Source organism: Chiloscyllium plagiosum, chromosome 23 (genome assembly GCF_004010195.1).
Source record: "Chiloscyllium plagiosum isolate BGI_BamShark_2017 chromosome 23, ASM401019v2, whole genome shotgun sequence".
NCBI lineage: Eukaryota > Metazoa > Chordata > Chondrichthyes > Orectolobiformes > Hemiscylliidae > Chiloscyllium > Chiloscyllium plagiosum.
This window is the reverse complement of record NC_057732.1, coordinates 50948318-50962929: the sequence shown is the minus strand read 5'-3', so window position 1 is coordinate 50962929 and position 14612 is coordinate 50948318. Positions and strand designations below refer to the sequence as shown.

General features: G+C 38.5%; 1 protein-coding gene across 4 annotated transcripts in view; it reads left to right on the top strand.

The window, feature by feature from the left end:
• upf2 (UPF2 regulator of nonsense mediated mRNA decay) overlaps positions 1-14612 on the top strand; it is a 99698-nt gene that overhangs the window by 48315 nt on the left and 36771 nt on the right. For all 4 annotated transcript variants that reach the window (XM_043714146.1, XM_043714148.1, XM_043714145.1 and 1 more), the window contains 2 exons: positions 1587-1770; positions 10629-10792. In XM_043714146.1, the coding sequence (XP_043570081.1) occupies positions 1587-1770; positions 10629-10792 (348 nt within the window). The remainder of the gene's footprint in view (positions 1-1586; positions 1771-10628; positions 10793-14612) is intronic.

The following is a 14612-nucleotide window of genomic DNA, read 5'->3' as shown; positions in this document are numbered from 1 at the left end:
AAACCTATCTGACTGGTGATCACCCATTCCATTTTAGGCTGCACTTTATTAAGCTGCGGGATGAGTATGCCGAAAAATATCGTGTCCACATAATTGAACCTCGGGATGCAATGCCGACCCTCTTCAAGCTAATCAGACTGGTTACACTTCTAGTCATCCAGGCTGCTAGCAGCCGATTAAAACTTTGTGCAAAGTGCAGGCTATGTAATACACTTCTGAAGTTATTGAACTCAGCAAGGAGTCCAAAGGCCACTGAGTATCAATACAAAAGATGTGGTGTTAGCCCTGTGTTAGTTTATTTGGAATGCTGTATCAGGCCATGGAGAGATAATCTGAATGGGAGCAAAGTGGAGAACTAAAATGATAAGCAATAGAAAGTAATAATGACTAGGATAGTTTTAGTTCTTTTTATCTCCCATTTCTAATTGTCTTTTAGTTTTATTTTCTTGTGAAAAAGATTGGTTCAGCTTAAATGGATTTTTCAGTCGAATGATTAAAAGAAACCTTGAAAATGTTTTAAAAGCTGCATGTTTTCAAATTAACAAGAAAGCTGCTAATCGGGTTAGACAAAATAAAGATCTGGTTTCTTCGTAATATCTTGTTTGCGTTAATAAAGACAATGACATGAAAAATAATTGGGATTTGACAAGTTAACTGTAATTGTATATCTTAACATGGAGAGCATGAATAGGAACTGATAGGCATACATTTAATGGTGTCTGTTTTGGCATATTCTTGTAAGTGGCAGAGAACTGGTCTTGTCAAAGAAAGACTATATATCTTTGCATCTATTCACCTGATCATATCTCGGAAACAACCAAAAGTATCTGCATGCACTATAATTTGCAGTTTCTACTGCATAAGTGAATAACTCTGCATAACAAGATTCGACACATAGCAACGAGATAGTGATCTGTAGATCTCTGCCTTTGGCTTTAAATGGAAAGAGTTAGAACACAGAGAACACTTTGTTCTTAAAATAGTACCATATTCGCTTCATATTTTACTGTCCCTTTCCTTATCATTTTCTTGGTCCTCCTTGGCTGTATTCTTAAAAATCTCTAAATTGTATGAATTTATTGCTACTTTTTGCAACTTCATAAGCCTTTTCTTTTAATCTCATACAATCCTTTTCTTTGTTCCCTAAGGTTGGCTGACTGTTTTTGAGTTTTGCACCTCAAAATTCTAAGGATGTAAACCGTGTAACTGATCTTTAAAGTATGTTCATTGCCAATGTGCAGTCATGCTTTATAATGTGTTTCCCAGTCCACCTCGGCCAATTTGTGCCTGAAACTTTTATAATTTACCTTCATTCAAATTTAATACCCTTGCCTTAGAATGAAGTATCCCACTGTCAAATCATGTGAAGTACCTAAAGTCCTTTAACAACAAGATTATTAATTAGTCCTTTTTATTCCAAAGTACTAAATATAAAATAACATGTCCTCTAGTGGTTATAATCTGAGAAATTTTGTTTATTTCTTCTGTTGTTAGTTTCTTTTTTAAATTAATTAAAACTTTTTTTGAAATTATCACTACATAGATTCTTTACATGCTAACAAATTAGATTCTTATGCCATTTGCAGCGTTATATCTGGTGGAAGAAGAGTTTAGATGTGTGGACGAAAGATCACCCTTTCCCTATTGATGTCGACTATATGATTAGTGACATACTTGAGCTGCTTCGACCAAAGATGAAATTCTGTGGCTCCCTTGAAGAGGCCATAAAACAGGTTCAGGAACTCGAACGCGAGTTCTTGATTAAACTAGGTAAGGAACAGTTCCACTTATATCATTCTGAAGAAGAGTCATACTGGACTAAATGTTAATTCTGTTTCTCCGGCATTTTCTGTTTTAATTTCCTCAAAACATGACTTTGCGTGTATGTTTATAAACACAAAATGAAGAAGCAAATTTTCTTCTCGCATATCATCTAGTTTCTGATGAAATAGTTTTGATTTCTTGCATAATCTTTACATATTAATGAAGTAAATCTCTGGTTAGAAAAGAAATCCGCAGAGACACTGTCCCTTAAAAGCATTTGCCAAGCAAACTAGTGCTCTTTGTCTGCAGCAGTTATCAGGAAGTGCATGAAAGTAAAGCAGATGCTAATAAGTGACCTGGAAAAGAATCCTTTCTCCTGTTTAGCCCTGCCATTATGTGTGGAGGTACCATCTGTAATGACGTTGTGAAAATCTGGGGTTGTTCTCCTTGGAGTAGAAGAAGCTTAATAAGAGATGTTTAAAATAATGAAGCACTTGTGTAAAGTAAGTAGGAATAGACTGTTTCCAGTGGATGAAGGGTGGATGAAAGAGGATTGAGTCGCTAAAGAATCGGAAGTGATTAGTGGAGAAGCTTTTTTACACAACAAATGATTAAGATTTGGAATGCAGTGATACAGATTTAATAGTGGCCCTCAAAAAGAAGTTGTATAAATATTTGAAGGATAAAAAGATGCAACAATGTCAGGCAAAAAGGAGAAGTAGTACTTGAGTTCTGAAGAAGGGCCACTGGACTCGAAACATTAATGTTGTTTTCTCTCCACAGTACTAGACCTGCTGAGTTTCTCCAGCAATTTCTGTTTTTGTTTGTTTCAGATCTCCAGCATCAGCAGCTTTTTTTTTGTATAGTGGAGTGGGATTTAATGAATTTCTATCTGAAAGAGCTAACACTGACTTGATAAGCTACATAGCTACCTTCATTGTGGTACTATTCCATAATTATTCCATTTCTGTTACCTGTACTTCTGTCACACCACTTTCTGCTTACTAATCTGGAGCAACAATGCATTTTAAAACCATTTCAGTACCTTCTGGTTTTCCTCGCTTAATCTTTTATGTTAACTCTCAGCTTAAGCATTCCAACGCACTTGTGGCCTCCTTTCCATCGTCCAAAATGAAAGCTCATTCAAAACTCCATTGCACTTGTCTGCTCGCTGACCTATGTTGTTCCAAATCCAGCAACAATTCCATTATAAAGCTGAGTTACAGTTCTGCTATTGTCTGAACATCTCAAGATATCACCTTGATGATTATTTCTGGCTAATAAAGCCGCCACTGAATATTCTGGCACGGATGGATGTGTGTTGGTGTTTAGCAGGAGAAATTTATTTATGCATCTTTGAATTTCTCCGACTTGGAAGTTTAGCAAGCTAACATTATGCTGAGTGACCTGGCAGTACAGTTTTTGTACGTCTTTGTTAATTTTGACACTTCCATAAATGCTGACAGTGTAGGTTTGAAAGGGCTCTTGTTCTTTGTTTCATGGATTTAGCGAGGGTGGAGATGGAATGTCTCATTGGGTGGAATGTCTTCTGTTAACAACAAATTGGCAAGCCTGTTTCTATCCAGTATTGCATCCAGGATTATGGTACAGCAAAAAGAATTTTTCAAATTCTTGTGATATGAGATTACATTTTGGTAATTTATGTTACTGATAACGTAATTTGATCAGTTTTTTTTTTGAAGTTTTGCTTTGGAATGCACTCCTTTTATTATTAATTTTAGATACAGGAGTGATTGCTTTACCTTTAAAAAGAAAGAAATTTGTGGAACATGTTTATTGCTACTTTTCACATCAGTAGCAATTTACAAAAGAAAAGCCTTGCATTCCAGGCACTTTTAGGCTGAGGAAAATTATTTCAGGAAACAGGCATTGATGAAACTATCTGACCATGTTTGGAGAAATTATATTTCAGTAAAATAGTTCCTCCTCTCCAGCTTGACATTCCTGTTTATAATGGGATGCTTAAGTGAAATTAGACCAGAAATTTCACAACTATTCATGGATTGCAATACCATAATAATTAGCAAAACCTGTGTTTCTGAACCTCAAGATTAAATTTTCTCTTAGAATCTTTCTTCTTACATTGTACATTTTATTCTGAGAGATACAGGATTTTATTTGAGGTAATAGATTTGTCTAATAATTTACCAAATATCTAGCTCGTTAATCCAAATAGCTGATGTTTTTCAATTAACTTTTGAGGAAAGTTTTAAATATAATGACGTGATATTAATTCTTAAAGCCATTGGTTTTGGGAGCTCACTCATTGTTGCTCTGTCAGATTAGGCAGAACAACTAGCAGCAGACATAGGGAATAGTCTAATTATGTTTCATATTTTTGAGGGCATTCGTAGCATTAACAATGGCCTAAAATATTTTGATACAGAACTGTAAAATTGTATATTACTTCCGATTTCTTGGCATTTCCTCATGATTGTTATTTTCTGCCTTTGAATTTGGAGTTTAATGAATGTAACTTCTGGTGCATTTCTGAAAAGAAAAATCATTGATTACATTTGGAGAAGTTGTTATTACTTTGAATCAGTAAATTCATATTAATCGATAGGTTTTATGAACATTTGAAATAAGAACAGAAGGCTCCTTGCTTTTGCAATAACCATATAGTCTTCAAAAATCTTATTCATTGCTCTTCCATGATTATGATATTTATGCAACAATATGTTTTTCTCATGTAATAAAACCTAATATAACTAAAAAGTTATCAAATTGTACTCACATGATTGTTCCAATCCTGCATCTTGATTTTGGGGCTTTGACTCTTCATGTGATGGCTGTAGACGAGGATCTTTCCCGTCATGTGAGCCACCCATGTATGTTAAAGCTAGAATATATAAAATGTTGTAAGACATGAAATGGGAATATCAAAACATTCAAAAGGCTTTGCCAAACAGTGGTAACTATATGTTTCCCACCTGCCCAGGTGGTAGATTGAAAAGCTACAAGACTTGCTTTTAATATTGAAAGCTTAAGCTCTGAAATCAATTCAAATCCATATTCGATAAACTAAATTTTTTGCCTGCTTAAACTCCTAACATATGAGTAGGTTCTGCCCTGACTAATTCCATGGTGTATGTTTCATTTTCAGACCAAATCTGAAGCAATAAAAGTTAACACTAGGTCCATGACTAAATCAACAGTTTGCAGCTTTACCTTTCTAAAGGTGAAAAACAGACCATTTCTGTAGTGAAGTGGCACAAGATGCTAGCCAAAATCTCAACACTGTTATTTCAAGCCTCCTGCATGCACATACACACGAAAATGTGGTTCCTTGCAGTCAATCTGGTTATCTTCGTGAATCTCCCAATTGTTTGCAGTGACTGGTATTGTCAGGCTGGCTGGGAGTCTTGCTACTGATTGGAGAACTGGTGAGGAATTACCATTAACTCCATGATGAGGCCTGCCTGAAACAAATACCCTTCAAGACTTAATGGTTATTGTCAGGCCTACCCTACAATTGAGATCCTAAGTGGTGGAAGTTCTTCTATCAGAGCTGCTGCTTAGACAGAAGCTGGCAGTGTCTCCTGCTTACAAAAGAGTGGGATTGGGAGCTGCTGATGGTACTGCAACCATCCAAGGCTGCTGTTTGGGAAGTGACTCCAGGTCACAGATGAGGGAGGGCAGGATGAGATTCACGGGATTGAGAGGCCAGGAGAGGGGAATGGGAGCAAGGATAGAGGGTGGCTCTCAGTGGTTGCCACACACAACGCCCCCCCCTCCCCAACTTCCTGCCTGCTCAGCCTCTGCCCAATACTGATCCTTCTGTGTGGGGCCCACTTCCAGGAGGCCACTAACAGAGATGGTAAGTTTTGCTGGGTAGCTGAGGATGCAGGGCAATTTAACCTCTGAGGCACCACTAAATTGCACTGGTCTTAGAGTTAACTATTCGCCTATTAATAATCCTAATCCGAATCCCACTGATGGAAGGAAAACTCACACCTATCCGATTTAGTCAGGCGATGATTTCTTGCTGCCAGAAGACTTGTACAGGGAGTTTCTCAAGATTGTGATGCATGGACTAGGAGTGATATGTGAACGGTACTCGAAATGGTAAAGTATAATTGAGGTGTCCAAGACGACAAAAATGACTTGGGTTTTGTTTGCTGTTGATAAAGATGAGGAACCTCAGTGCTCAAGAACTAAACATTTTGCCATTTAAGTAACCAGTGGCATGAAGCATACACCAGTCAAGTATCTTATTATTGGAATCCTATTACAACTCCCTCTACTTTCTCACAGTTTTAAAAAAAAAAATTAATTCATGGGATATGGATGTCACTAGCTAGACCAATATCTATTTGTCTATCCCTAATTGCCCAGAGGACAGTTAAGAGTCAGCCACATCACTAGGCTTGGTGTCCAAAGTAGGCCAGCCTTGGTAAGGACATCAATGAACCAGATATGTTTTTCTGACAATCAACAATGGTTTCATGATCATCATTAGACCCTTAATTCCAGATTTTTATTGAATTCAGATTTCAGTGTCTGCCATGAATGTGATTCAAAATCTAGGTCCACAGAACATTACCCAGATCTTTCGATGAAGTCTAGTCAAATAAAACTAGGCTGGCTCCCAATTTTGAAATAGCACTGCCTGCTCTACCATTGTGTTCTTTTTATTTGCAGGACATAGCCCCCGCCCCCTGGCCAAAATCTGTGTTCTCTCTAGGTAGTGGAAGTTATTTTGCTGTCAGTCCATGCTACAATGAATTCATACCTTATAACATAAAAGAGGACTGTTCAGCCTATCACGCCTGTCACAGCTCTCTGAACTGCATAAGGTACTCCCTCAGTCACTGAGCATCAACACCTTGTGTACTTGAGGTCTGAGTTGGGCTTGAACTTTGACTTAACATGCTGCTGCTGCTGAGCAAAGACTTGAGTGATTGCCTTATTTTTCAACCTTTTGTTGCTATGTACTTGTAAACTACATAAGGGAGTTTTGAAAAGAGGGTTGTTAAAATATAATTTATTGGGTCACAAAGAATAAAGTTTTCATTCTTGACATTTTTTTGTGATGCAAGTCCTCTTTTAACCTTCAACTGATCACATTATTGTTCAGTCTTACATTGTCTTAACTAATCACCCTTGTGATATTGCAATATAATGAGTTATTACAAATATAATTAATGATTAAATGCTTATATCCATTTTACCTCTATTAACGGGACTTCTTAAATTAAACTGGCTGACATGTTTTCTAAGCATGCATTTTCAATCAGGCTGCACATTAATGGACTGCAGTCCTTTAATTTCTTTGAAACTTGATCTTCAAACAAAAAGATCCCTATTTCATTTTTGTTTTAAAAGCTGAGGCATACATGGCTTAATTTGAGACCTTCAGCCTTGGCCATGTGAACTGTTAAACAAGCTCCTTTTTGAAACGTGACGTTTATCTTTGATATTTTCTCCTTTATCAAAAGCATTATTGTCACAGGAACATGGTCGATTTTTTTTTTACGCAAGCACGTTGGTGGACTTCATTTTGTTCTTGTTGTCAAGATTGCATCTCTGTCTTGAGTACATTGCAGAAATGTGGTGTTTTAGGTACTTTACAATTTCTAGTGATCCTTTTTAAAAAAAAAACATAAGTTTGAGTTGTGTTCAAAACAGATGTGCAATGAAAACAAAGCAAGATAATTAATGATTGATTATGGTTTAATTTAGTGAGAGCTTTGTGCTTTGGCTTTTCTTCAGATTACCAGTGCTCATGCATTTTCTTTTTGACTGTTGTTATCAGCACAGCTGTCAGGGCCATGCACACTGCTCAGATTGTCACAGTTCCAATGAGGTAAAAACAATGACTGCAGATGCTGGAAACCAGATTCTGGATCAGTGGTGCTGGAAGAGCACAGCAATTCAGGCAGCATCCGAAGACAGGCAAAATCGACGTTTCGGGCAAAAGCCCTTCATCAGGAATACAGTTCCAATGATGCCACTGCATGTCAATCCGGGTTTACCAGAAACCTACCTTTTCCTATCAGACTTACAACTGTATTGGAAAGTTTAATAAACTGACTTTCATGACCTTTTTTAAAAATCTCCCGTTTATAAACTGCTGACCCAGTGGATCACTCTGGAAGAACCCAAAGTGTGCTGCTCCTGAGAGGCAACAAACAAGGAGTGCACAGAAGATATGTCAGCAGTGTAGATCTTTTGATCCAAAGCATTGGTAGGAGATGTGTGTTTCCATTTAAGCTGCACAACAAACATTCTCTCTTACTCATTCTTGCCTTTATCAAATTCTCTCACCTTGGGCTAACAACATGATGCAGGACATTAAATGGCTTGAAATATAACTGCTGCTGTTTGTAGTGAGCGAACTTCCTGATCTTCTCAACAATTCTCCCTTACTTATCTGGAATTAAATTTGACATTTTTCAAGGTGATCCCCTTTCCTCCGTGTAGAGTAGGTGCTGCAGCGTGCTTGAAATACTTTTTGCATTTAAATTGTGAAGAGTGAACCACTGGAATGACTTAGGATATGTGAAGTTCAGCATGTTTCAATATTGATAACCACAATGATTAACCATGTGCACCAAACATCAACTTATTTATATCTTGATGTAACATAAATCAGAAGTATCCATTCCTACAAGTTATTTATTTAATCCATTAGTCTATTCCTAATGTGTAGCCAAGGGTCTGTAAGATGTTGGGGGGACTTGATAGAGTAGATACTTATTCAGGAATATTCTGGATTCGTGCTCTTGGCTGGCAAGGGGAGATTTGGAGATGGACTAGATGAAATTGAAAAAAAGGTAGAAACTAGAAACAAAATGGACTAATTTTTCCACTTGAGATCAAAATAAGTGGCATGGTTACAGTCATTGGTGTCCTGGAAAAAATGTTGTGGGAAGGGTCCTGAATAGGTCTAGAACAAGGAATGTTCCACTTTCGCCTTTAAACAACTTGTGTAGCTAGGATCCACACAGGCACACATGAAGTTCCCTTGAGAAGAAATGAGAGTGGTGAACAGAATCATCATTTAATGAATGAGCAAGCTCAACCAGGCTGAGGAGAGTGGTGCATGTGGACTATTTGGACCAACATTCAGGGAAGAAACAGAGTCCTCAGGCAGTCCTGGTGAGGGATGGAGGTGTAGAATGGTTGGTGACCACTGAAGAGCAGATGGCTAGGGCCAGAACTATTGAAATGATGTACGGTGTCAGGAGATTGGTAATTGTAAGTGGGACTGACTCATCCAAGATGTTATTGAATAGTGGAGCAGGCTGAATGGGTAAATGGTGTGTTTGTGTTTTTTTTCTGCAAAATCCATTTGATCTTTCGCTATGCTGTTGTCTCATTTTCTCTATTGTGTGCCCCATTTGTGCTGATGGAACCAGTGACCCTAACAGTAATGAAAATGAAGATATGTATATGTATTTATCTAGCTCCAAGCTTTACACCAGTACAAACGTGTGTAATGTTGAACTGACATTTCTGTTCCTCACTGAGGGGCTTTTGTCATTGACCTAGGTTTTAGCGTATGTAATACTGTTCCTTTATTCTCCTGGCATCAGTGCTGCATCTTTACTCTGTGTTTATTTATATTTTAATGTAACATGGTAAGACATCATTCATAGCTTTTGTTTTCCCAAGCTTTGTGTGTATTGTAAATTTAATTTGTGGATCCTGATTTGGGAGTGATAAACTGCAGGTGGCATCTATTTTGTAAAAAGCTGTACTGTAAAGAATCTAGGGTGTTGTTGTAATTAAGCATGTCATGAAAAAGACAGAACTGTCAAGTGAGTCAGTTTCCATTGAACTAGTGGTTAGTTGGGAGAATTGACATCGGCAGAACACCTGCTTGCTCCTTTCAGCATGGTATTAGGGGGGCACACAGATCTAGGAATGAAAGTGAACTAAAGCGTGAGGTTTGTGGTAGTCCACTGGAGGGAATTTAAGGAAACCTTTTGGCAAAGTAATTGCATTTGTATACAATTGTAGGAAATTTTAGATGATCCTTGGTGCATGTAAACCTAATTCTGGTGCACCAATCTTTTATCCAAAATGCTCGATACCAGCTGGTTTTCAGAATTTAGAATTTTTCGAATTTCTACTGAGGCTAATCTTGCGACTTCGTAGATATGCCTATATAAGGTGTGATTTGATACCACCATAGTTGATGAGGGATCAACTGGAATTGACTCTTTCTGTAGTTCTGACCTTGTATCTGTGGTTAGTACAGCTGCCTCAGTGCCAGGGACCCAGGTTCAATTCCAGCCTTGGGACCACTGTCTTTGTGGAATTTGCATGTTTTGCCCATGTCTGTGGGTTTCTGTTGGGTGCTTCAGTTTCCTCCCACAGTCCAAAGATGTGCACGTTAGGTGGATCGACCATGCTAAATTGCCCATCATGTCCAGTAAATTGTAGGTTAGGTACACTGGCCACAGGAAATACGGTGTTAGGTAGCGGGATGGCTCTGGGTCGGTGTGGAATTGTTGGGCCTGTTGGCCTGTTTCCACACCGTGGGGATTCTGTGATTTCTAAGTGACAGTTTGGTGAAATTTTTAAAAATCTTGCCAGACGGCAGACGCACTGAGAGTAAAACGGGCCTTGAAACAGAATTGAGGACTGCCAGTACTGGCACACGCCCCCACATGTTGCATCTGAGTGATACGCATTGAGTGGGTATGGAGTTGGGTTAACTGTTTGCATGCCAAACAACATTGTTAATGAGCGAGAATCTTCACAAAAAGCCTTTGGATTTCGGAGCTTTTTGGATTTTGAATAAAGGATTGTCTACCTGTATCTAGTTTGTAAAATTAAAGTTTTGCTTCATCTGAATTTATTTTTAAATTAAGTTCGGGTTTCTTTCATAGGTCTTGTAATTGATGGGAAAGATTCCAAGTCGGACAAATTATCTGGTCTGGGGGAAGGGGAAGAAAATCAGGATGATGATGACGATGATGAGGAGGAAGAGGGTGGAGCAGAAACAGAGGAACAGTCTGGGAATGAAAGTGAAATGAATGAACATGAAGAAGAGGTATGATTTCTATTAATTGTTAAAACTACCATTATCTTAAATGGCTGTTAGACTGGAATGAATGACATTTCCTAATGTCAAATAGGGCTTGTTGAACATCACATTATTTTCATGTCATATAGGAGCTTTAGCTTAAAAACGTCATAAATAGAGGGAACCTTGATTGTCTGAAGGACATAGGTGGGGATATTTCGTTCGGTTAATTGAATTCCGGATAATTGAATGCCGAATAACATAGTATAGCTGAGCACCAGACCATGCGATCTTGCCAGATAATCCGATATTTGGATATTCGAATGCCAGATAATTGAGGTTCTTCTGTAATTGTTAAATCATCCTCGAAGTTATGCATTTTTTAATCGAGCAAACAGGCGAATTTGAAAGGTGTTCTATTAGTTTCCTCTTCAGATACTCATCGTGAAAATTCCCTGGAAAGAAATAATTCATGAGAGTTTCTCAAGTTACTTCCTTTGGAGTGTACTGACAAATTATTTTTGAGGCCTATTTCTCATTGCAAGACTTGGTTCAACGACCTATGAAACTTAAGAATCTTACAGCAGTATGACACCAAATTATCATAATTGGAAAGAAATGTTTCTGTGGGCACATCCCTTTTACATTTGACTGTAACTAAGTTACTGTCCTCTTAGCATCCCCTGAAGCTTGCCCTCTTTGTGTTGATATTTCAATGCTGTGGAGTGTTGTTGGAGGTATGAGCTCTGATGCTGAGTTCCCATTGCACAAGTTGAAGAGCGCTGTGACCTGTCAGTATTCTTTGATCCAGCCCAGTGAAAGTAGATGTAACTGGTCATTAATCTGATAGCGTGAAATAATTTATTTCACTTGCCAGTAACATGGTTTCGTGCACAAATGAAATTAGTTCAGTTGAAGCACTTTAGAAAGGTTTTAGAGGTATTAAAATAATAACCTGTATATCTGTAAAATTAGACTTTTTTAAAAAGGTGAAAACGTTCAAACATGTATATCTTTCTCGCAACTAATTCCTGTAATGGGAAGCATAATAGAAAACTGGAGAGCGTTCAGAAAAGATTTACCATGATGTTGCCAGGAATAGAGGGTTTGAGATATAAAAATAGACTGGAAAGTCTGGGACTTTTTTCACTGGAGAGTAGAAGGTTGAGGAGTGACCTTATTGTGGTTTATAAAATCAAAGGGCATAGATAAGTTCTAGGGTGGGGGAATTCAAAACTAAACAACATTTTTAAGGTGAGAGGAGAAAGATTTAAAAAGGACATGAGGGCAACATTTTAATGCAGAGAGTATTTTTTTGTGTGTGGAATGAACTGTCAGAAAGTGGTGGATGCAGGTACAGTTAAAATGTTTAAAAAATATTTGGATCAGTTCATGAAGAGGAAAAGTTTGCTGGATACAAGCCAAGTGCAGGCAGGTAAGACTAGTTTAGTTTGGGAACGTGATCAGTGTGGACTGGTTGGTCTAACAGTCCATGTCCATTGCTGACCCTGGCATAATTCACTAACAACTTTACAGTCAATTGCTTTTGAAGCGCGGCCGCTGTTGTAATTTGGGAACCTAACCATCAGTTTGCACTCTGTAAGCTCCCACAAATAGCAGTGTAATACTGATCAAAGAGTATATTTTTATGAAGTTGATTGATAGATAAATGTTGGCCAGAAACACTGTAGATAACTCCATTGCTCTTCATTGAAATGGTGTTGTGGGATCTTTTCCATACACTTGAGAAGGAAGGCCAGACCTGTCATCTGAAATTCAGCAGATCAGACAGTGCTGTATTGAACAGTTAACCTGGGCTCATGTCCTGGAGTGGGATTGAACACTGAGTCTGCCAACTGAACTAAAGTTAAAGTCAAATGAATTTTTTTATTTTTTAGTACCAGGTTCCCTTTGTTGCATTTTGTACATAGCAAATTCAATGTTCAAATGCTTTTTCTAATTTGTATTACTAATGGAAGTGTAATTGGACATTTTAACCCTTGAGTCCAGCCCACTAATGAGATGGTGTTTTGCGTGGCAATGTTATTACCTTGGCCCTTTTAAAAATATCACAATCCCAGATCTATACTGAGCCTTGAGTAGCTTTCTGTACAATGGAAGCTACTCTGAAATAATCTGCTAATATTGGGCATTCTGCAACCAAGTTCCAGAATGGCTAACGTGACCTTGACTGTTCCAGAATAAACCATACCTGAGCTTGAAAAGCCCAGTGAAGACAACCCACATGCTAATGTTTTTCCCACGTTGGCACAAGAGTTTCTTGAAGATAATTTAAAAACATCACAAACAATTGCTCAGTGTCTTGTTCACTATTTAGTACTACTTTAACTTCCTTTTATGAAATTGGGTTAAAATATACCTTTTGGAACTCAAAGTAATGCACCGACTGTTCAGATATGGCAATTGGTGATTTCTGAGCTACAACTATGGAAAAATCTCATTAAAAGGAAGCAAGTAATTTGCATTGTTTATGTAAGATTATAACGAGATGAGCACCTTTTGGTTGAGGAGTGCCACAGAAGCAACCACACAACACCTTTTATAAAACCAGTGTCACAAATAAGGTATTGTATCCAATTCTGGTAATTACACTTCAGGAACAAATGTTACGGTGAAGAGGGGCTTCACCAGAATGGCTCCAGGCTTGGGGGAATTTTAACTACAAAGTGAGGTATGAGAAACTGGAATTGTTCTCTTGGCACAAAAGACGTGATGGGGACATTTAGAATTATATGTGTTATGACAGGTTTTGATAAGGTGTATAGATGACAAAGGGCAAGAAATGCAGGAAGGATGTGAAGGAAAACGTTTTTACACAAGTGGTGATGATCTGGTACTCAGCAGCAAGAGTGGTGGAATAAGACTTGAATAATTTTATAAAGAAGTTGGGTAGACACTTAAAGGAAATAAATTTGTGTGGCTGTGGGATTGAATGGGGAGGCAGGAAGGTGTGGCTTGCTCCATAGCGAGCTAGCATAGATATGATAGGCCCAAATGGCTTCCTTTTGTGCTCGAGAGTCATAGAGATGTACAGCATGGAAACAGACCCTTTAGTCCAACCCGTCCATGCCGACCAGATATCCCAACCCAAACTAGTCCCACCTGCCAGCACCCGGCCCATATCCCTCCAAACCCTTCCTATTCATATACCCATCCAAATGCCTCTTAAATGTTGCAATTGTACCAGCCTCCACCACCTCCTCTAGCAGCTCATTCCATACACGTACTACCCTCTGCGTGAAACAGTTGCCTCTTAGGTCTCTTTTATATCTTTCCCCTCTCACCCTAAACCTATGCCCTCTAATTCTGGATTCCCCGACCCCAGAGAAAAGACTTTGTCTATTTATCCTATCCATGTCCCTCATAATTTTGTAAATCTCTATAAGGTCACCCCTCAGCCTCCGACACTCCAGGGAAAACAGCCCTAGCCTGTTCTGCCTCTCCCTGTAGCTCAGACTCTCCAACCCTGGCAACATCCTTGTAAATCTTTTCCGAACCCTTTCAAGTTTCGCAACATCTTTCCGATAGGAAGGAGACCAGAATTGCACACAATATTCCAACAGTGGCCTAACCAATGTCCTGTACAGCCACAACATGACCTCCCAACTCTTGTACTCAATACTCTGACCAATAAAGGAAAGCATACCAAATGCCGCCTTCACTATCCTATCTACCTGTGACTCCACTTTCAAGAAGCTATGAACCTGCACTCCAAGGTCTCTTTGTTCAGCAGCACTCCCTAGGACCTTACCATTAAGTGTATAAGTCCTGCTAAGATTTGCTTTCCCAAAATGCAGCACCTCGCATTTATCTGAATTAAACTCCA